The sequence below is a fragment of the Poecilia mexicana genome, unplaced genomic scaffold (assembly GCF_051168715.1).
Source record: "Poecilia mexicana isolate PSO_F unplaced genomic scaffold, ASM5116871v1 scaffold_9, whole genome shotgun sequence".
Lineage (NCBI taxonomy): Eukaryota > Metazoa > Chordata > Actinopteri > Cyprinodontiformes > Poeciliidae > Poecilia > Poecilia mexicana.
The window spans coordinates 30,330,183-30,352,792 of record NW_028263378.1 but is presented as its reverse complement, the minus strand read 5'-3'; the positions used below and the strand labels follow the sequence as shown (position 1 = coordinate 30,352,792).

The 22,610-nt window shown below is 39.0% G+C and overlaps 2 protein-coding genes across 4 annotated transcripts; both read right to left on the bottom strand.

Moving 5' to 3' along the window:
- Nucleotides 1-2,612: 2,612 nt before the first annotated feature.
- On the bottom strand, nucleotides 2,613-12,267 carry LOC106910962 (leukocyte surface antigen CD53-like). Of its 3 annotated transcripts, none has more exons than XM_014977695.2 (8): nucleotides 12,149-12,267; nucleotides 11,672-11,753; nucleotides 10,027-10,215; nucleotides 9,852-9,926; nucleotides 7,716-7,826; nucleotides 6,715-6,822; nucleotides 5,479-5,562; nucleotides 2,613-4,753 (listed from the first exon to the last, which is right to left on the bottom strand). In XM_014977695.2, the coding sequence occupies exons 2-8, from the start codon at nucleotides 11,732-11,734 to the stop codon at nucleotides 4,685-4,687; spliced, it is 699 nt and encodes a 232-aa protein (XP_014833181.1). In that variant the 5' UTR covers nucleotides 11,735-11,753; nucleotides 12,149-12,267; the 3' UTR covers nucleotides 2,613-4,684. The 3 variants fall into 3 exon arrangements, with proteins under 3 accessions (XP_014833181.1, XP_087865249.1, XP_087865250.1); XM_088009123.1 differs by having other exon boundaries at nucleotides 11,672-11,750; nucleotides 12,149-12,238; XM_088009124.1 differs by having other exon boundaries at nucleotides 10,027-10,306; nucleotides 12,149-12,178.
- Nucleotides 12,268-13,155: 888 nt separating this feature from the next.
- On the bottom strand, nucleotides 13,156-22,610 carry lman2lb (lectin, mannose-binding 2-like b). Its single transcript, XM_014978937.2, has 8 exons — nucleotides 22,381-22,610; nucleotides 20,565-20,683; nucleotides 20,246-20,363; nucleotides 19,587-19,669; nucleotides 18,112-18,273; nucleotides 17,576-17,690; nucleotides 16,806-16,925; nucleotides 13,156-16,725 (listed from the first exon to the last, which is right to left on the bottom strand). The coding sequence occupies exons 1-8, from the start codon at nucleotides 22,580-22,582 to the stop codon at nucleotides 16,583-16,585; spliced, it is 1,062 nt and encodes a 353-aa protein (XP_014834423.2). The 5' UTR covers nucleotides 22,583-22,610; the 3' UTR covers nucleotides 13,156-16,582.

Below are 22,610 nucleotides of genomic sequence, written 5' to 3'. Positions count from 1 at the left end.
AGAGAGTGGGGGAAGGAGGAGAAGTCGACATTTGCAGCTTGAAGAACAACAGGGCAACGACACACATGACAGCAAATCAATAACTTCTCCAAGTGGAGGAAGAGAATAACTCAACCACGACCTATTTGGCTTATATGTGTTTTTCTTGTACTCACAAGTGTGTGACCCTGTGAATCTACTGGACAGCTGCCAGCACAGAGTGTGTGAAAATTAGTGTGAGTTTGTCTGCATATGTGCCACAAATGAGAACATCAAATGAAGACTACATTACAGTTCTGAAGTCTTGTTGCTTGAGTCAGTGAGTCATGAACCCTCTGACTTGCATGCAGGTGGTTCTGTTGGGTGACAGTTGGGGGGTTAAAGTCTTCAGTGTTATTTGACTGTGCCATGTAAAAATGAGTTTTGGAAAATGTTAAGTATTGCCACAAAAATGATTTACAGTTTATTCAAACATCTGAAATTTATCATACACTATAGACTGAGAGACTGTACCGTTTTAGAAGCATAGACTCAAGATGTCAGACATTCCTCTGAGATCTTGGCCCAACATTCTGTAACACTGTCAGCTACACGTCCAGGTTCTGTCTGATGGAGATCCAATGACTGTGGAGAACGATTAACTTATTTTCAAGTTCAAGACACCAGTTTAACCTGGTTTATCTTCCAGTGTCCTCTCCTGTTCACCACTAGCAGGTGAACAGGAGAGTGTTGTTGCGTGCAACAAATGCTCAGTTGGTACTTAAAGGCCTCCAGAAAATATTCACAACACTATAATATCGCCACCTCCAGTCTGGAACGGTTACAGGAGCCAGCATAAAGCCATGACTTCATGCTAGTAAAGAAGTAAATTTGATCTATTTCTCAACTAGAAATCACAACGTGTTTCACAAAGAGAGAGTTAACATTACAGTAAAACCCTGCAGAGGTCTATTAGAAGTTGATATTGAAATGAAGTCATTTCAATATAAACATGAACAAAGACATAGACAGTATGAGATGAGCCTCTCTGTTCCAACCATGACGTTTTTTTAATTGATAAATATGAAATGTATTTTAAAATATTCTAGATGAGAGGTTAAGTGCCCTCCACAATTTTCAGATTCCAGATTTTATTAAACTTATTAAGGATTTGAGTTAAAGTTTTTTTTTTTTTTTTTTTATATACAGTGGCTTATTTTTCATATAAAAACCAAGCAGGCTTAGAGCAGTGTGTGTTGTCCTGTTCCTGCCCCCACAGGTGAGATTAAAACACTGATTGTTTTCTTGGTATCCAATAGCTCACACAGCTCAGCTTCTTCCTTCTGTCATAACTGGGCAATAAATCCAGCAGCCAGTGGATTATATCTGGGTGGAGTCAGTTTGAAAGGAAACGCTGTTCAGGGTCAATCAATTACATTATGGACATGTCGACCAGTCATACGACGCTGCAATAATTTACATGCAGGTGACACTTCATAATAATTTTAACTGTTTATATTAATTATGTAATTTAATCCCCAGCTGTTTTTTTTTTTTTTTTGTGAATGATTTTAAGCCTTTCTCTGATAACAAAGTAAACAACATGCTAATGAAGCAGCCAGCAGAGCCTTCTCTACGTGAAGCGTTCCTGCTCTTCATTCTGCACAGAGCGAATGTGGCGTCCTCTGCTGCCACCTGGTGGTTGTTCAAAGGAACTGAATTTTGGGCACATTTGGATGATAAGCTTTATAGTGTTCCAATCAAATACATTTTTATAAATCGTTATGCATGGCAAAAATAAAATATTGTTCTTTTTTTGAAGCCTTATATATGTGATTTATAATCCGACATCATTAAGTTGTCTATTCAGATGCATTTCAGTGTTTCACTTGACAAAATTATTGAGAAATGTCAAACTTTTAAATACAGCATATGTGTCAGCTTTAATTCTGTCCATGGATAATTAAAGTCAACTTTGGACTGGTTACATTCACTTGCTTTACTGGAACACAATTTATCTGCACTTTGTACTTTTTAAAGTAGTTTACAAAACCTAAACATTTACTTCTACTTGAGTGTGTTCTGAGTAAAGTATTTTACTTCACTATAAATCATATCCATTAGTGATATGTATATGAAACTAACCAAAAACATGATCAGATCACAGGGTGCTGCATCAATTTAAAATATTTTTCACACCAATAAATTCTAATTTCCTTTATGAAATCGAGGAGTAGCACAAATACCTTAGTCAACTTAAATTAAGACACAACTGACTTAAAAGAAACCACCTTGTTTTAAGTAAATAATTCCATAATATTGATGAAAAAGTACTTGTCCCATTGGCTGATTATTTCACAAATTACATGGGGGAATTGTCTTCAGTTCATCTGCCAATAGAACTAATACTTTTCATCAACAATTATTTACTTAAAATGAGCTCCCATATCTATCATATTACTTGTGTACATCATTTTTTGTCCACCTCTGTCTGCATGCGTCTTGTTTGTCCATCTTTATTGAAGAGCTTTAGACGTCTGCAGGTTTCAACAATTTATTTCCTATAAAAAAGGTTCTTTACCTGAAGACAAATCAAGAATATTGTTTCAGTTAGAAGAACCATGATACCGAACCAACTGACATCAAACAAGAAATTAGTGAGAGACTTTTACTTGTTTATTTGTTTTGGTCACGCCTCATGCACATCATGAAGGACTTTCTATCACATGCTGTTGCCATCGGGCCCCATATGGGTTCACCGTCACCGACAGGCTGTTAGCTAATCATGTTGTTCACACAAACAAGAGTGTCAAAATCATATGGGTTCCATGAACAAAACATTCTTTAAAACTACTAAGGTATTTTTTTCTTCCGTATTTGTTAAAATATTACCTGACTGAACAGCTGACGCTGGCAGACAGTCACCAGACGGTCTGAGTGTCTGTCTGTGATCCGGCTCAGCAGAAGCTACTCAGACCTGACAAGGCCAGGTTTCCTCTGCTGATTATCTACATAACTAACAATCTAAAAATAATGTCAGTCACACAAAACAAGCCACATTTCAAAGCACATAGTCCATTTAGCTCCCTGGTAAACTACCAGCTGAACTCCTGTTTTACAGTCTGTCGAATGAAGCTGTTCATTTTGATGCACAAAATCAAATTAAATCAGCAAAACATACATGCAGTAATGACAAAAATATGAGTTTTTCTAAGACTACTTAGAGGTAAATATAATGTTTTAAAGACATGGTTCAGATATATGTAGTAGACAAACATCAGTGATAGGAGGCTAACTGCTAGCCAGATAGCTTCTGCTGTTAGCTGAAGTTAAATGAGTGTTGGGATAAAACTCTAGCAGACATGAAATGTTTCCACTTTCACGAGAGACAGTTGTTAAAATTGTCACTCAGAAACTTCAGTCTCTTCATGTGGAAATACTTTTACTGAGTCTGCAGGCTGATATTAGCAGATTTAGAACTGACTGCAGGGTTTTACTGTAATGGCTATTGGAGCCAGCAGCATCGACCAGCTTAACCTGACAGCAACATGAACGTTTAGCTATGGAAGCTGTTGGCCTACTGGCTAGCAGTTAGCATTCCACCACTCTGAAGAGTTCTTGGCTTTTTTATTAACTCACAGTGACTCCCTGTCTACTACAGGTAAGAAAACTATTAATGATAACAACTGCATAGAGCCTCACTCAGTTTTTCTCGATAGTTTACACACAAACACTGGTATTTGAGACATAATGTAACTCGTGCACCAATCCTGAACCAATTATGCTGCTGTTCATCTGGTTCTTAGAAATGTGTATTCATATGATGGTTTGTGTGTGTCATCTGAAAACAAAATACAATTTTGAGAAGAAATAAGATTGTTTTGAATGTAAAGTTTCAATTTGCAGAATCGAAGGGTTATGGTCACTGTGTGTGTTTTGACTTATGTTAAAACTTCCAGAAAAGGTCTGTAAACAATCGAGAAAAACTGTAAAACAATCTGAACCTTTTAGGTTGACAGAAAGACGCACTGAAATTCAAAGATGACATTTCTAACAGTCATGCCATTAATCTAACTTTTAATATTTTTGTAATAATGTTTTAAACAATTTAGAAAAAACACAACATTTGACACATTACAGTCCCTGAAAAGCACTTTCAGACTGAACACAGTCTAATAGACTCATGTGACCTTTGAACTTCCCATTCTCAGATTTGTTTAGGAATCAGGAGCAGGAGCAGCCAAACTAATACACAGAAGATCAGCTGAAGGAGCCAATAATGAGCCAATAATGAGTTAAACATAATGAGAATCATGTTTAATAATGATTCTTATCATTATTAAACATGATAAGAATCATGTTGACTCTTACCAGGATTTTCCTGTGGCCTCTAAAAAGCTCAATACCAAGTAAAAGCTTTGTGAGAACTGATTAGAAAATTCTAGATTCACAGTCGCCTTAGCAAAGTCTTTGTTGAAACCTGTGGGCATGAATATGATTTTGTGCTTCAACATTAAGAGCTGCTACATTTCAGAGGAGCTTTTTAAATCAGCAAAGTGATGACATGTGGAGTATGGACCATGCTGGAAACTCAAAATTAATAATTAGAACTACACTACCCTCCCTCCCATGTGTTATCTTTCTGGGTGACAGGCAGCACTTTCATAGGATCCAGATGACCTTGTTGGCGTGAACGATTTTCTAAGTTGGTCCATGGAGCGTTTTCTCACTTGTAACCCAGTCCTCTTCGCCTGAAGTGGCAGAACAGAGGGACGGTGACGCTCAGGCACACGAACTGGAAACAAAGACGATGAGAACGCTGATGAAGCTGCACCCAATCACGGCTCACGTCATGTCAAAGCATTAAAAACACACATCGGGGCATTTTTGAAGATTTCAGTGAATCTTTTTGATTAAGATGAAAACTTCACACCAATTTCAAGAAATTTATTTCACTAAACTAATTAATACAAGGTGAACTTTCTTTCCAGCTAGAAGAAAAAGATGACAACCACAGTCAGCGAACAGGATTTTCTAACTCAACACCTGGGTGTGTCTTTGTGATGTTCATCATAACTTTGGTGCCAAAAACAAGGACTTCACTGACATCATGGATATTTTAGACACCTGGTGACTGAAGTTAACTGAGATCGAGTGGAGGGTGAGAAATATAAAGTTGCATTTCCTCATAGACGTGGTAAGGGTGGTTATAGAGTTTCTGCACATTGCAGGTTGCTTATGGACAGTTGGGATTGACTGTTGGCTTTTCCTTTGATTAAACTGAGAAAAACACACCCTGCACATATTGGGTTACCATAACAACCCCCCTTCAAACAAGTTGAAGTTGCTACATACAACACATCTGACAGGGATGTGGATATTTAGCGAATTGATCAGTCCATGTGGTTTTCAAGGTTACAAACAGAACCAGTAGCCTGGACACTGGTATCAATAAGCTTCTATGTGCATTCATAAAGCCAAAGCATGATTGTAGAAACAGGAACGCTGAATGAACTGTACCTGAATAATGAACATGGTGACCACTCCTGACGCAGTGCTGAGGTAGTTTGAAGCAAACCAGTTCCTGAGTTTCACCAGGCAGCCCTGCAGGTGCAAACACACAGGAGGCTTTATTCCTGCAGACCTGCAGCTTGAACAGTGACACAGAGGGAGCTGCCGCTGAAAGCTACACAAAGTCACTAGATACACCACACAAAGTTGTTGTTGTTTTCCTATATCATCTTAGGATCAGGTTTTAGGCTTCTACAGGTTTCAAGTTTTCTCTCTTTTTTTCAGTCTTGTCTGCAGGGATATTTTAGTGAACACAGTTCCTGATTCAAACACTGCAGCTCACTTTCATTCTGCTACGTTTGCATCCAAATACAGAACTGAAAGGTTACAGACTTTTTTGGGTTTTGATTTTTGTTAAAATATTAAAGAGTTTTAGATGATAAACCCATTTTTCACATCACAGATATAGAAAGAAAACCTGACCAAATACAAAAAGCAGCTTTAAACTAAATGATTCATTCCCTCTTGCCTGGCAGCTCTTTATTCAGCACATTTGGACTAAAATACCCCAACCCATCCTCTGTCAATCAGAACTACCCTCACCCATATATGCCTGTTGTCTGCAATGAATCTGCTTAATGGCAACCTACACTGCTTTACAAAAAGCATAAAGACCTCCTGAACTTTTCCCTTTGTCTCATTTCAAGCACAAACTTCAGAGGAGTTTATTGTGGTCTGTGTGGAAAAACCAACACAGAGCAAAACCTGAAGATGAAGCAAAAGCAACAAAAATGAGACAAAAATGTTTGACAAATAAACATCTGAAAATGATTGAGTGAATTTGTATTTTCTTCTTCTCTTTTTGTTTGTCACAGTGAGTCATCTGTCCCCATTTGTAAAAAAAAAAACAAAATAAAAAAAATATCAAACAACATGAATACTTTTTTAAGCCGTTGTGCCTTTTACATAATAGCAGTGTAGTTTCTTTATTGACTGCTCTCATGTTTGTCCTACCCTGCCATCTTTGTGTTGCTGTGTTAAATAACCATCTTTAAAATGTTTTAAAAAACAATAAACTGGAGCTGAGCCTCGCTAGTATTGTCCTCGTCTCAAATGTATGTTCAGCAAAACTCTTCCAACTTTTCAGAGCATTTGGTGACTATCATAAAATGTAATGAAGACATTTCAGACTGATCTCCTGACCCACCGCAGGCCCGCTCATGTAATGAGTCAGCAGTGAATCACCTCCTGCCAGTTGGGCTGGTCAGCGATGTTGCAGGGATCCTTGGTGCAGCAGGACAGCGGAGCTTTCCCCTTCCAGTCATCTGGGCCGTGAACTCCACAGCACTTAAACTGGACAGAGGAGGAGTTAATGTTGCCACGGAAACTAGAAGCTGCTCCCTCTAAACTGCAAAGCACAACTGACATTCAGTCAAAGTTAAAAAAAATAAGAAAAAAATAGTTGGCCCCCTCAATACCTCTGGGTTCTTTCTGGTTTTCAGGTGTTTCTCAGGTCTCTTCATTTTATAGCGCACAGAAAGGTGAGCTGTTCAGGGAAAAGCAATTGTGACATTGTTTTTCTGAGAAGCAACGCCACAATTGACCAGAATTCACCATTTTGATTTTAACTTTAGCCAGAGGCAGATTTCTGATTTCTCCCTTTTTTAAATAAAGATGGAGAATATTTCAAAGAAAATTTTCAATTGATCTAAAATGTCTACATGATGAGTGAATGTATAGAAAAGTGAGTTAAAAGTCATTATATGGACATTCATTCTATGTTATGTACCAAAGCACCAAACGACTGCTCTTCACGTTATTGGTTTTACATTTTACAAAGTCCCATTTTCTGGACGGAATGTTTTATTTTATTTATTGTTTTAACAATTTCATTAATAAACTGAACTTGACTGCATTGTTTTCTCATTAGGATTGACTGAATTGACTTTGTTTTTTTTTGTAAAATGCTTTGAGGCAACGTGTTGTTAACTAGCTCTATATGAATAAGATTGAATTAAACTGAACCGGGTGTTATTACAGTCATAAAGAAACCTTTTTAGTACAGCTTTTTAGTCAATGTACTAAAAAGGTATACTCCATAAAATACCTGCTAAGGGTCTATCACTGTGTCACTTAATCAAAATATGTGACAACTGATGCAGCGTCAAGAAACGCTGTGGCAGTTGGATCTTCCAAATATGTATTTTCATAAACAGAGACATTAAAACGAGTGTTTTATCATTTACCAGGTATTGGACGGAATCAAAATCCTCCTTAATGGTTTTGTTCCCCTCTGGGCCAGACTCCATGTAGATCTCCAAGCTGCGGGTCAGGTCCTTCTCAAAGTATGTGTCGATCTGTTCCAGACAAAGGCCAACATGGCAGTCAGGACAACTTGCTGCACGTAGGAAAGGTGAGGAGAGCCACTTATTTGTCCATCACTGTGGTCACAGTGATGGACAAACATTTTTTTTGGAAATGTGCATGCAGTGGTGGTTTTGATATGGGCGAGATGTGGGCAGTTGCCCAGGGCGCCATCTGAAAGGGTTGAGGCACAAAGTCACAATTTTTTGAGTGATTTCCAAAAATTTCTGCAATAATAAACAAAATGTGTCTCAAGTTCCCATCACTTTCCTTAGCAACTAAATTCAATGTATGCAAAAAGACTAGCCAGGTGTTACTAGTGCTGACCCTTGTTTTTGTAGCCTGTAACTCTGACCGGTTTTGGTCTCTAGTCTTTGTAGAATTATTATATTTCATCTGCACTGGAGGGTTTTCCAGCTTCAACAGCCTTTTTTTTTAAGATCATATCACTGCATTTAAATAGTATTCAGGTCAGGACTTTGACTAGGCCACTTCAACGTCTTCATCTTGTTTTTCTTCAGGTGCACTTGTTACTGTGTTTTGGATCATGGTCCTGCTAAAGAACCCAAGTTGGTTTCAGCTTCAGGTCAGGCTGCAGTATTCTTCACCTTGGTTTCCTGCACATTTTGATGTTTTTTTTTTTTTTTTTTTTTTTAATAAAGCAATGATTTTGAACCATTCTGAGCTTCCAGTTCAGCAGCAGCTTTCATTGCTGCCGTTCTCCTTTTCTCATATTCAAATTCCCTAGAAAGCTCTTCCTCCACTTGCTGATCCTGATCTTGTTGCGTCTCAGAGACCTTCTCTTCTTCAGTGTCCTGGTGTAGTTCAGAAATCTCCATTTCATCTGTATAAATCTCATTTTTCAAGTCAACGGTCTGATTCTTAAATATTTCTGTCATTAAAACTTCTTGTTCACTGTTATCTTCAGAAATATTTTGGTTCTTTAGGGTTTCCAGCTCAATCACAGCTTTCATTGCTGTCTTTCTCTTTTTCTTGTAAATAGATTTCCTAGGCAGCTTTTTCTCCACTTGCTGATCCCCATTCTTTTGTGCTTCAGAGGCCATTTCTTTTTCAGCAACTTGGAGTAGTTTAGGGATCAAAACTTCATCTGTATAAATCTCATTTTTCAAGTCTGCGGTCTGATCACTAAATATTTCTGTCCCGGAAACTTCTTGTTCAGTGTGTTCTAGGGTTTGCAGTTCAAAGGCAGCTTACATTGCTGCCCTTTTCTTTTTCTTGTATATAGATTTCCTAGACAGCTTTTTCTCCACTTGCTGATCCCCATTCTTTTGTGCTTCAGAGGCCATTTCTTTTTCAGCAACTTGGAGTAGTTTAGGGATCAAAACTTCATCTGTATAAATCTCATTTTTCAAGTCTGCGGTCTGATCACTAAATATTTCTGTCCCGGAAACTTCTTGTTCAGTGTGTTCTAGGGTTTGCAGTTCAAAGGCAGCTTACATTGCTGCTCTTTTCTTTTTCTTGTATATAGATTTCCTAGACAGCCTTTTCTCCACTTGCTGATCTCCATCTTGTTGCGTTCCAGAGGTCTTCTCTTTTTCAGTGGCCTGGTGTAGTTCAGAGATCACAGTTTCATCTGTGATCTCATCTTTGAAGGTGGCTGTCTGATTCTCACCATAACGTCACGCAAAGCTCAAACAACTCAATTTTACATGACATTAGAGCTGTAAAATTGGCAAAAACTACATTCCCATCAGTTTCAAAACTGTCCACAATGGTAGTGGGTTGTTGACAGTCAATGAACCTTATGATGTGACTCCAGCCTTTTTGTAAAATCCATGCATATCTGATCTGATCTGATCTGTGCACTAATATAGAAGAGATGGGGATTATCATAAAAGCAAAAGTATTCAAGTTTACAAATCATAACATTTGTTTTAGATCACAAAAAAATATAAGTAGTTTTGGTCACGATAGTACTCTTAAGGATGTTTCAGCACACTTCATTAGAAAAGACATCAGATTCCCTAACAGACATACAAATACCAGAAGTCTCCCACCTCTCTGTTGTAGACGAAGAACACACAGGCCATGGCCAGCTCCACCAGCATCAGGATGAACAGCAGAACATAAAACTGAGCCACAGAAAATCAGATTAATTTTGAAGCGTCTCATTTGGTCATTCAGTGAATTCAGCCCACTCAGGCAGTAAACGCCACGTTTCCTCCCACTCACAGTGATGAGCATGCAGCGGTTCTCCTTCAAGCCTCCCAGCACTCCCAGGTAACAAACGCAGGTGACGATGGTACCGGTCACTACGAGCGTGTTGGCCGGGTAGATGGGCCAGAAGGTGGTGACCAGAGAGGCGAACTTGGAGTGCATCATCTGGAATTCCCCGAAGGCCACCACGAAGGCTCCACACAGCTCCACGGGAGGCAAGAGAGACGAGGCAAAGCTCACATTATGAGAGTTGCAGGTTCAGCTGAGTGAGGCTGGCCTCAGTCTGTCTAACAACCTTTATAGACACCAGCAAAGACAACCTCTTCACATCTTGAGTGCGTGTTCACTGCCTCACAGCACAGAGTCCTGAACAGGCTAAACAACACAGACCTGGATTTTCACTCGACATGTTTTGCGTCTACCCTTGTTCATCTCCAACCCTAATTCCAATTAAGTTGGGACGTTGTGTAAAACATAAATAAACACAGAATATAATGGTTTGCAAATCCTTGTTCAATGGAATTCACTACAAAGAGAAGACGTTCAGTGTTTGAACGGATGAGCTTCATGTTATCCATTTAATGATGCCTGCAACACGTTGTAATGTCGCTCTGGGTCGCCAGGCGAAGCTGCCAATAAAAATTCAGATTTGGTCGATAAAGTAATCTACATTAACTATTAACAACAAAACAAGTTGGTAATAATTGGAACTGGGGTACGTTCCAAAACTTGCACATACATGGTTGCAGTAAATGATAAACATTCCTTAATGTTTCTTCTAAAACTATTTTTTATATAAATTATGTGGTTGAGAAGTAAACTGGTCCCTCTGATGACGTAATTATGTGACATTTTTATTCAAACTATTAATTTCAGGCTTGTAGGTATTCATTTAATGAATAATTCATAAGTTGGTGCCCAAGATAAGAAAATAACTAAACTAATTATATATACATAGAAAAAAAAACTAGAAATCTACATTGTTAAATGCTAATAAAACCTGAGAAGAAAATATTTTAATATTGATTTGGAGTTCAGTGAGTTAGACTTTAAAGGATTAATGACATAATGATGGAAAGTTTGCTACTTACATTTCAAAAAGTGTATAAAAGATATTAAAGCTGCTCCCGACCACAGTCTAGTTCAGTTCCTTAGTTTGCCAGTTTGTATTTAATTTCTTTTTCCTTAATATTTTATACAGAAGTATTTACTGAAGATAAACTGATATCAGTTTATCTTTTCATGAATTACTTAAAGTCTGAAAAACACTAATATCTTATTTATATTTCATAGTACTTGTCTTTTTGATAACAGGATCACACAGCACAGCAACTGATGTTAGAACTACAAAATCATAATCTTTGAAGCAAAAAGACAGCAAGACAATCCTAATATAGTCAGAAATACAGTTTTGCGTGTGTGTGTGTGTGGGGGTGTGTGTGTGTGTGTGTGTCACTCTGTGACAGAGCCCGCCTCCACTAGTGAGTACAGATAAAAAATGTGCTACATATTCTACATAAAGACTCCAATCTTGACCAATTAAGGAGTAAATATGTGAGGAGGGTTTTAATATTTGCAGGATGACTGGATCTAACCAGCCACAGTGTGTGTGTGTGTGTAGGTGTGTGTGTGTGTGTGTTTGGTGCCCTCACCACCTTACCCAGCAGAGGAAGTGGAGAGACACCACCAGACCTTTCAGACAGCTGACGCAGGAGCTATTCATCCTTCCTGAACCTCTTCTTCTAAATGCGAGGAGGAAAAATTCAACACACTCGTCTTTAAGATCTGTAAAGGTGAAGCTGTGGCTCCATTCAGCTGAGTGTTTACAGGACACTGCTGTTTGATATGGCAACACTGAGCCATGAGCCACAATGGATCCCCTTGTTGGCTGTGTTAATCATTATTATCTGCTCTTATCACCAGATGAACTTTTTGTCACAAGTTTTAGACTCGGTTAGCTGGAAGCAACTTCAACTTCCTGATTCTCAGCAGCACAAAATATTGGAAGCCTGAAAATATAATGAAGATTTTTTCCTGCAGGGATTATTTTAAAATGTGTATGTCAGTTATTAAGTTTTCATAATAATTGAAGATATAATAAATCAGAAGTCAAAGGAAAACTTATGTAAAAGCTTACCTTAATTACAGGGAAATATCCAGTAATGTCCGAGTGACTGGGAAGTTCATTTGGCGTTCCCAGCATTCCAAAGAATAACTGAGATCAGGCAGGAACGGCAGGAGTTAAAGCAGGGGGTGGGGGGAGGCATGGCTGAGTTTTATTAACTAATATTTACAGAAGCAACAATGAAGAGATGGGGGGCAGCAGGCAGCACATGGTTACACTGCTAACCTCCAGCAGGGCTGAATGAAGGCTTCTGTTGCTGTGTGTGTTGATGTGTTCAGAGATGCTGGGTTAAGCTAGGAGTCGGTGGTCACAGATCAGTCTGAAGTAAACAGAATGAATTATCTGTAACTAGATGAGATCATTGCTCTAGAATCTGATTCTAGAGAAATGATCATTTTCCCTGATCTGGACTCCTCCAGCTTCCTCAGGCACATGGTGCTCAGGAACAGCGTAGATATTTGGAGATACATGCATAACAAAGGAAAAACACTGGATTTAAAGGGACAGTGTTCTGTAAAATCCATCATGTTCCCTCATTCCTTCATCATAAACATACCTAAAGGTTGTCTTGTATGTTGCATTCTCCCATCCCTCTCCTCCTTGAATTATTTGCTGTTATTTCAACTATCAACTGTTTTTTTTTGAGCCGATACCAAATAAATACAGTGCAAGTATCACCAATATCTATACTGATACCAATACTTTTTATTATTCAGGTTTGATATATCAAACTTCTGACATGTAGACATTGTGTTAATATTTTTGTTAAAACCTAAGCAAGAAATTTAAAGTTTTTAGGTCTCTAGAAAATACTTAAGCTCAGCACAAGAAACAGAAACAATAGAAAATCAAAACAAATGTGTGAGCATTCTTCCTAAATAAAGTAATAAAAGTTAGATTTCATGTCAGATCAAGACATCTTATTTTAGTTAAGGTTGAGAAACTACAAAAACAAAATGAAATATTAAACTAATGTATGGATCAATGGAAACATGAAGCAAACAAAAAGAAGGACCAGATTAAGGGAAGAATAGAAACTTTAATGGAAAGATCAGTGTCAGCATTGATTTCTTCACTAACATTTAAAACTACAGAACCAACTGGTTCACATTGAAATGAATGATTGAGGTAAATGGCTCAAAAATGCAAGAAATTTGCATAGAAAAATGAAAACATGAAGATCTGACAGCCTGTGAGTCTGCTGAAGCTCCTCTCACTGGACCTCCTAGGAGAGTTTGGTGGACAGAACTGTAGTCATGTGTAATAAATGGCATTGTTTGAGTCCACACAGATAAAACTGGTTTCAAAACAATACAGTAGAGAGAAAGGTCTGTCAAATCACGTAAACCAGGGGTGTCCAAACATTTTGTAACATGGGTCAAAAATAAAATAAAAAATGGTTTTAAAGCTAAAATCAAGTTTTGAGATTTTTTTTCTAAGCACTAAATATTTAAATAAGAGTCAGATTTGTTGTACGACACGAATGTGGTCCTTTTTGTCCTTTGTTGAAAGAAACTGAAAGATTTAGCCAATTCTGAGCAATAAAAACATGTTTATTTTTAAAACACTTGATGAATTTGGCCAAGTTTTAATAGTGTAATTAAAAGCAGCTTTTGGTGCACCAAACTCTGCTTTAGTGTCCCAGTCAGTGGGTAGATGTGGTCCAGAAAGCTTGGTTAGGAAAAGAAGAATATTTTGTGGGATGACTTAATTTTCTTTATCTGTGGGTCAATTAAAAACGTAGGATACATTAATTGCTTTTTCCTTTTCAATTAGTTTTTTCTAATTAAAAAACAAAGTCAAATTTGCCACAGTTTGGACACCCCTGTCATATCTAGAAACATGTTAAAGCTACAGAAGGGCAGGACTGTCTTTACTGGTCCTAATGAGGCACTTCAACGAGACTCCAGCAACAATCCACAGCTTGGCTGTTTGTCATAGCAGCTACATTTCAGATTAAAGTGGAGGTAAAAGTTAAATGAGCCGCTACGTTCTGCAGGTTGAAATGAAGAATGCTGGTTTGGTCGGATTAGCAAAAGAAGTGGAAGTGGACTGGAGGAAACTAGAGTGGAAACAGTGACCTGATGGGACCCATTCCTGTCTGTGGATGTGTCTGCTTCAGTGCATCACAGGGAACCAGTGAAAAGTATGCTCTTTTTTTTTTTTTTTTTTTATCAGTCCCATTACTTAGCAGCGATAAGATCACTAGCTTGTACATCAATTTTTTCATAGACAGCAGCTGGAAAATCAGCCGGTTCCTGAATATGATGCCTGTGTAGAAAAGAGTTGAAATCTGCAAAGACAAAAAATATCTGAACTAAAGAGAAAACTATGGAGCCTGCTAGGGGACATTTTGTCCTGTGTGTTAAGTCACAAAGATATTGCATTCCCTCGCAATAAATTAGCAAATACACCCTGGTCTAATATGTATCCAATCATAATTACTGTATTTTTCAGACTATAAGCTGCTACCTTTCTCCCACTCTTTGAACCATGCGGCTTATCGCCCGGTGCAGCTTTTCTGTGGATTTTTTGTCAACCGCCACGGGGCTCTTCAGCAGGAAATTAATCATTAGAAGTAAAAATTGGACATAAAGAAAGAAAGCGCTAATTTTCATTTAGAACAAGCACATGCTAGCAGCAGGCAAGATGGAGAAATTTCTTCAAACTCATACCCTCTCATCATGGAAACCACAAACAAAAAGATGCCACTTTTAAGTTGAGGGCCATCGATCTGGCAGTACAGGAGGGAAATGGAGCTGCTGCCCGTAAGCTCGACATGAACGAATCCATGGTTCAGCGTTGGAGACGCAGGGCTGCGTCCTTAATAGCAGATTTATTAAGAACGCAGCCCTCTGCTGTGTCCTTGTGAAAAACCGAGATTAGCGGTTAAAATTTGAAGGTGCGGCTTATAGTAAGGTGCGCTCTATTGTCTGGAAAATATGGTATAACAAATGTCAATTTAAAATTGCACATATATGCATGTTAAAAGAGCCTCAGCGAAAACCTGTTTCTACAGTCTTAACTCATTGGTGCAGATACTGGTTGTGTTTGAGATAGGACATGAAAACGGCCCTTTGTTAACCACACTACCAACACACAATGTCAGAGGACTTCATTACCCCATGAAAATAACTCAAAAATAGTTCAAATACTTTGTATGTAGTTTTTCTTAAGGAAAGTTTCTGTTTTGAATGAAAGCCCATCTTCATGTGTATCCTAAAGAAAAAGGTTTAAAAGTTGAGATATCTCAACGAGATATTAACATACATCAAAGAACCTTACAAAATCCTTATATTGTAGTAGAAAAACTTTCGGTATTCAAGATTCAACATGAAATGATTCGTACATTATTGCGAGATAACGCAAAAAAATTGTGAGGGAAACTAATACTTTTGCTAGGTATCATAAAAGAAAAAGAAATCCCTTCATGTCCCTGAGGAATTTCTGTAGTAAACAGAAAAACTTTAGTGAATCTCTAAAAACCTTTTTTTTTTTTTTTTTTTTTTTTTGGGAGTCACATTTTCCTGAAACTCCTGCACTCTGATTGGTCAGCCTGGACTTACTGCCACATCTAGTTGTCCAATCAAAGGACAGCAATTGCTTACTGACTTGTTTAGATCACTGAGGCAGAATCAATCTGCCCATGATTGGACAATTAGATTTGTGATGTCACAGATATAAAAACTGGAGCTACATTTACACTCAGAACAAAGGAACTTAAAGGGATAGTTCAGATTTTTTTCATGACCTTGCTTCATCAATGAGTTTCCTGTTGACACTGGCAGTGAGAACAGAGGATGTAAAGATACTACCTGATTAAAAACGCAGGCAGTAGGTAAACATTTGTTGGCATGTCCATTTAGATAAACCCAGATGTTATTATTACATTGTTCTTTTAAGACTGTAAAAGTCTGCTCTGCTGTTGGTGCTGTTAGATTAGTCTTCACTTGGAGTTTCAGACACCAAATAACAGTGACAACAGCTGCAGGTAGACAATACCTACTTTAACAGGACTGCAACTGGAGCAGCTTCCCAAATGTCTTTTGTTATAATGCAGGAGTTTTATTTCTTTACTTTGTTTACAGGTGCAACCTGTGAAGTGACTGAAGAGCATCCCCCAGAGGTGGGGGAACTCCTGTTATCATGATGTCAGTGAAGTCCACGCAGCAATTTGATTTCAGAAACTTGATTCTTTTGTCGCCTCCTGTTGGTGAGGACAGAGCCTCACTCAGCAGATAACCTGCTGAGACCTCCACATCCTCCAGAGAACTTAAAAAAAAAAGATATAAAAACACTATCCACCTGACTTATCTGTCCGTCCCGCTCATGTTCTCTCCACGTTCGACCCAGAAGGCCGTCAGTCTGAGTTCCAGTCACAGCACAGCGGTCTCTAGTTGATCTAATGTGCACCGAGGACCTGTGTTCTGAGAAGCAGCACCTCTCTCAGTAGAAGCGTTTGCGCTTGTTTTCCTTCCAGCGGCCGTAGAGCACCAGGCCCACCACGGCCAGCACGGACAGGCCCAGGACGGAGAACAGCAGGGTGAAGAACAGCTGCAGCCCACTCATCCCCTCCTCCTCCACGTCCACTGGGAAGCCCAACAGGAAACTACCATGAAGCCTCAGCTTTGAAGGACCATTTTCAGCCACGCGATAGAAATGTTTCTACCTTGAAACTGGTACATGTCGTCCAGCCGCGGGACGGTGATCACCTCTTCCTCCTCCTCTTCCTCTGGAGTCCTCTCTACAGTCAGCTGGTACACTTTCATTGAGATGATGTCATGGTTATCTGTGCGACAAGCCGGTGGGCAACATTAGAATATGAGACTTAGCGAGATTTCTTTACTTCATCTATTTTGAACAAAAAAAAAAGAATGCATATACATGTGTATATGTATTTTTGTAATCTTATGTTGTGCAACATAAGATTTATCTACCGTACTTGTCTGAAAAGGAGTGAGAACTTTACAGTTTTTTTTTAATTCCCACTTCATTATGCTATTCTTCAATATACCCTTATGTTACATGTGACAGTATAGAACATAGCAATGTCTTATATAGATTTTTAAATAAGATAGAAATCTTAGAAGCTCTGTTCTCAGTGCGCGTTTCTTCATCTCTATGTCTGGATATCAATAGATATACTTTCCTCCAAGCAATAGCATTTAGAAATACATTTCCAAATAAATTTACAAAGGCCATAATTAAAATTTAAAAATCTCCCAGTAGAACTACTGCTTTTACGTAATCAGTATTAAAGATTTATTCACATAAAACTAGCTTCTATATCTTGCTGTAAAGCTACTTGCTAGTTAGATTTTTCTTATTTCAAAGTATGCTAAGATATTTGCACTAGAAGCCAGACCAAAAATACTTAGATTTTGTGTGTCTGGGCTGCACTTTGGACAACCTGCTGTAGACCGTTTGAATGCTGAACACCTGATAGATCTCCAGTAGCAGAGGAGGCACCCAGGTAGTATCCAGTGGGAAGCCTCAGCCCACTGACTTCAGCACAGTCTCTCCATTCCTGTTTCCCATCCACATCCACCATGAGCTGCAGACACACAGAGGAACAGATCAGCAGTTTGATACACTAGGCGTTTATTTATGGATTTACAGCAGAGGAAAGTCAAAGTCATTTTGTTTTACATCGGTGGCATCCAAACAATTTAAGTTAAAATAAGTCACGGGCAACAAGACCCTAGAAACACTGAATTCATTTTATGCTTTAGCTGCTAAAGACAAAAAATGATGTTGTCAAGTTAGTTTCTCAGGAACTGCAGTGGAAGGCCACTCAAAATCATTTCACTGGCCCCTGGGCTGCACTCTGAACCCCCCTATGTAAGATTTCATATGACTTAAAGTTAGTAGCTGAATCCCCGCTTCCACAGAACAGCTCTAAACATGCATCAACTCTTTCATGGTGTTCAGATGAGCAGTTTCTCCCCCACTAGATTAAAAAACCGTTGCCATACCGTCAACTTGTTTTTGGAGTATCTGACCAGCAGGAAGGTGTCATAAATGGAATTGCGCGTCATGGCTGTGCATCCTCCGAGTTCGGTGGTCCGCCCGTCACGGTCATGGTCGTACATCAGGGTTCCGTTTCCCAGCATCACCGAGACGTACGGAAAGGTCCTCTGCAAGAGAGGAGCCAACGGGAGTTAAAATCTCCCCGAGAGAGGAGCTCGTCTCACCCAGGGTCATCCGCAGGACCCCGGAGCGATGGCAGCCATGTTGCTGGGTCGTGTCTGAGCAACAGGTCAGTTTCCAGTCCTGCAGAGACGCCGACTCACTTCCGGTCCCTGCTGGTGCCGCCTCACTCACAGAGAGCGCCGCTGAGCCCCAGCAGAGACGGAGAGACGTTACGCTGCAGCAGGTTAGCATGCTAACTAAGCTCCGCCTACACCTGTCTGCATGTTCAGCAAAACACATCTGAATCAGAGTGTCTTAAAAAGAATGAGAAGCAGAACAAAAACAAGACATGTGGGCTTATTTATTTTATTTTTATTTTTTAACAAATCTAAAAAGTGTGGAGTGCTCTGGTATTCAGCTCCCTCAATCAAAGCACTGCAGAAACACCTTTTGCTCTAGCTACAGTTTCTTCAGGTATTTCCACAGTTTCTCAACTGGACTTTGACTAGGCCATTCTAACATGAGTGCGTTTCCCTGGTGGAAAGTGAAGTCAAGACTTCAGCAGCTTCTGGTTTGCTGTCAGAGTTCTGTTGTACTCCCTAGATCCATTTTCTGACCTACTGAGCAGATTTCCTGTTTTGTTTGAGGAAAAGCATCCCCACAGAAGGATACTGCCACCACCCTGTTTTACACTGAGTTGATGTGCAGCATTAGTTTTCCAACACAGAAGCTCCAGCACAAAGGTTACATTTCGGTTTCCACCTCAGCTGGTTCAGTTTTCAGATGATGCACTGAACAGAGATCCACAAACAAGGAAACATCTAATTATCATATTAGAGTTCAAAGTTGTGATTCTGATCAGAATGATCCACTTTTATTTCTTTTAGAATTCATTCTCATCATCCCAAACACTCTGTGACTTCAGCATGTCAGAGTTTGTGACTTGCAGTTCCAGTTTGAGCTCTGCAGCAGGAACACCAGAACGGCTCCAAATCAGCCAAAGTCTGCACCAATTCCACCTGAGTGGGACTTTGAATAGGACATCATGCAGGAAACTCATCCCATGCGGGTGAATTCACATTACGCCTCCACAGGAAAGTAAAAAAAAAAGCCTCGATGGCTGCTGTTGCCACTGTTACCAACTGATACAACTAAAACCAATTAAATGAGTAATAAACCATTTATAATTATTAACAAACCACTGAATCCCAGAGCTACAAGAAATTATTGTCAATAACAACTATTCTGACTTGATCATTTAAACTGAAAACATCAAGCTGAGAACAGGGTTCAGAGAGATGTCGGAGGTTTTACTCACATCGTGGGTCTTATCTGTGTTTGGGTAAGTGTCCACAAATATTCCAAGTCCAACAAACTGGTTCATGTTGCCGAAAACAGGACCTGGAGACGTTGAGGCGGAGCAGAGAGCGTGGTGAGGGAGGAACACCAGAAATTCAATTCAGTTCAGTTTATTTCTATAGAGCCAATTCAGAATAAATGTCCTCTTAAGGCAATTTGCAAAAAAAAATAATAATTTCACTTCAATCAGATATACATTCTAGATGACCCCAACTACAGCAGACTCATTAGCCAAAGTAGTCTCAAACTTTTCTATGCAAGGAAACCCAGCAGATCACATGAAGTTATTGACCCGCAGCATACACCGCTCCTGGACCAGCAGGGGGCGACAGTGGAGAGGAAAAACTCTCCTTTAACAGGAAGAAACATCCAGCAGAGGTGGATAGATGTAGCATTCAGGAGGACTGATGAGCTCCTCTGCCTTCATCCATTTAATTTCCTTTAATTTAATTTTCTTTTGGGATCAATAAAGTATTTTTGCATTAGGATTAAATTTTCTTCATCCAGTCAGATTTTGATGCATTACAGCTTTGACTGTGTCTGCAAAGTACTGAGCATAAAAACATGAAATCAAAGGAGTTTCTTCAGTACTCATCTGTATCATTGTTGCCAGCTTACCATTCTGCATGCGATCTCTGGTTAGCCAGATGGCAATTCCATCTCCGTTTAGGTTTTTCTTCCCGATGCCATGGATTTTAAAGTGAACTCTAAGTTCCCAATCCCTCAAGACGAACGGCTGCACCGCAAAAAATGAAGAGCAACAGAGGAGAACATGACACTGACGTACACATCAAAACCGACACTGGGGAAGGTTTTCTACAGTGAAACTACATGTGTAGCAGCATATTGTGGTGGCATCGTTTGTGAGCAGCTGTGACAGAATCAAGCAGGAAGTGGTTGGGTAACATGGAAGCATGTGATGCAGCTGCAGACTTACGATCCGGCTCCACACCGCTCCCTGTCTGCTCTGCTGGTCTGGGGTCAGCCTCACATGGTCAGGGGTCACCATGGCCGTTCCCATCAGATCCCACTGGGAGGAGCTGGAGAAGCCCAGTCCTGCAGAAACAGGACAGGTCGCCTTTCAACTGGAGCTGCACCCTTAATTCTCACTCTTTTTTTTTTTTAAGCATTATATCAAATATTTTTTAGAAGTGTGTACAGTAGGATATTTGAACGAGAACGGCAGTTCCAAGGTCATCATCTTTCATGCATCACATCCCTAACAAATATAACAAATATCTGATTTTTACTAAACCCAAGTGAGTTCATCCTTCACTTTTCCCACAGTAAAGGTTACCTTAGGGATAAAAACAATTAAAATTAACTAAAAGAAATGTTATGTGATACAATGTATTTCTGTTATTAATAATGTGATAATATTATACATACTATGGCAGGAAAAAGGTAAACTAAAATAGAACAAAGTTTTGTGTTTTCAAAAATGTCTCACACACACAACTTATACACCTGACTGGTAAGAGAACAAAACACTAATTTAACAACAACAACAAAAAACAATTTCAATAACATGTATAACAAAATAAAACATAAGTTAACTTTAATTTCAACACAGATCAACACAGTAACTGAACCACTAGGAATAATGAATATTTGTTACATTTTAACAATCCAAGCAAATCATGTTAAGGTAAATTACCTTCCTGTTGAAATTCATGCTTAAACACAAAGAAAGTTACAATAAAGATCTCTAAAAAAAAAAAAAAAAAAATTCACGTCATGTGTCATTTACAAATAAAAATAATTGTGGTTATTCTATCTGAGCTAAAACAACAGAAGTTGGTTCTGATTTCACTTCAAACACCAAGAAAAAAAAGTGTCTTATATATCTTACTTCAACTGTAAATAACACTTTCCAAATGTATATATTTAATTATATGTTAGATTGCACTTAATTACAAAACTGTGCAGTCTGAATGTCAAGCACTTTCCAAACTGAGAGCACCTCATTGAAATTCAAGCATTTTCAAGGATTTCAAGCTCTTTTATGGATCCCGATCACAAGTACTTCTGACTAATACATAAATTTACATATTTGCGTTATCATGTGCAAGTCTGAAAGCTGCCATCTGCACTCCAGATGCTTCAACAATCAGGGCTCCTCAAGTCCAGCATCCTAACTTCAAGCTGCAGAATAAAGGGCCTTTTGGCTGAATATTACAGGTCAGTTACCTGATGACCTCATTATGAAGACAGAACGTAATCACATAGTTAGAGTACATTGAATTGTACACTTTTCATTTCTTTTGGAGAATAGAAAAAAAATCTTCAATATTTGACGATCAGAACCAATCGATGTGAAATTAGCTGACTCCGACATGGAGTCAACTGATTGGTCTTCAGTTTGAATATTTAATGTTAACACCCTTTAAATGAAACATCCAAAGCACTGATTAGTGAGCTCAACCTAAACCAAATCAAACTACATCCGCCTGTGGAGAATGTGAAAACTGCACTGACTTTACTGGTTTCCGTTTGGTTCCGTCTGCCGAGATTTAATACCAGCTCTGCCCTCAACAAGCGCTGCCATTTAGTTAGGAGAGCAAAGTTCCTCTTAGTTAATTATTATCCACTGCAGCTAATATGGCGAGTCGACAAGCTAGTTAACAAAGGAGCTCAACCTTGAGTTGTCGGGAGGATGTGCACTATTGTTGGTTCTTATTAATAAGTTTGAAGCGGCTTTAAGCTGTCAGCCACCGTGCTCGCTAGCGCTGCCAGACTGACAGTAAACTTACCTCGATACGGTTTCACCAGAGAATACTCCCGCTTCAGAAAGTCCTCGAAAAACTCCTGCTGGTCTGCCAGCGACTGCTGCGTCAGAACACAAAAAGCCACCAGGACGCAGAGTAATTCACGGAGGAGATCTAACTGGAACACTGTAAACACTGAACTTCTTCTTAATCGAGCCATGTTTAATTTGCTGACATTGGCTGCCATCTTTACACTCCCACTTTAAATAAATCAC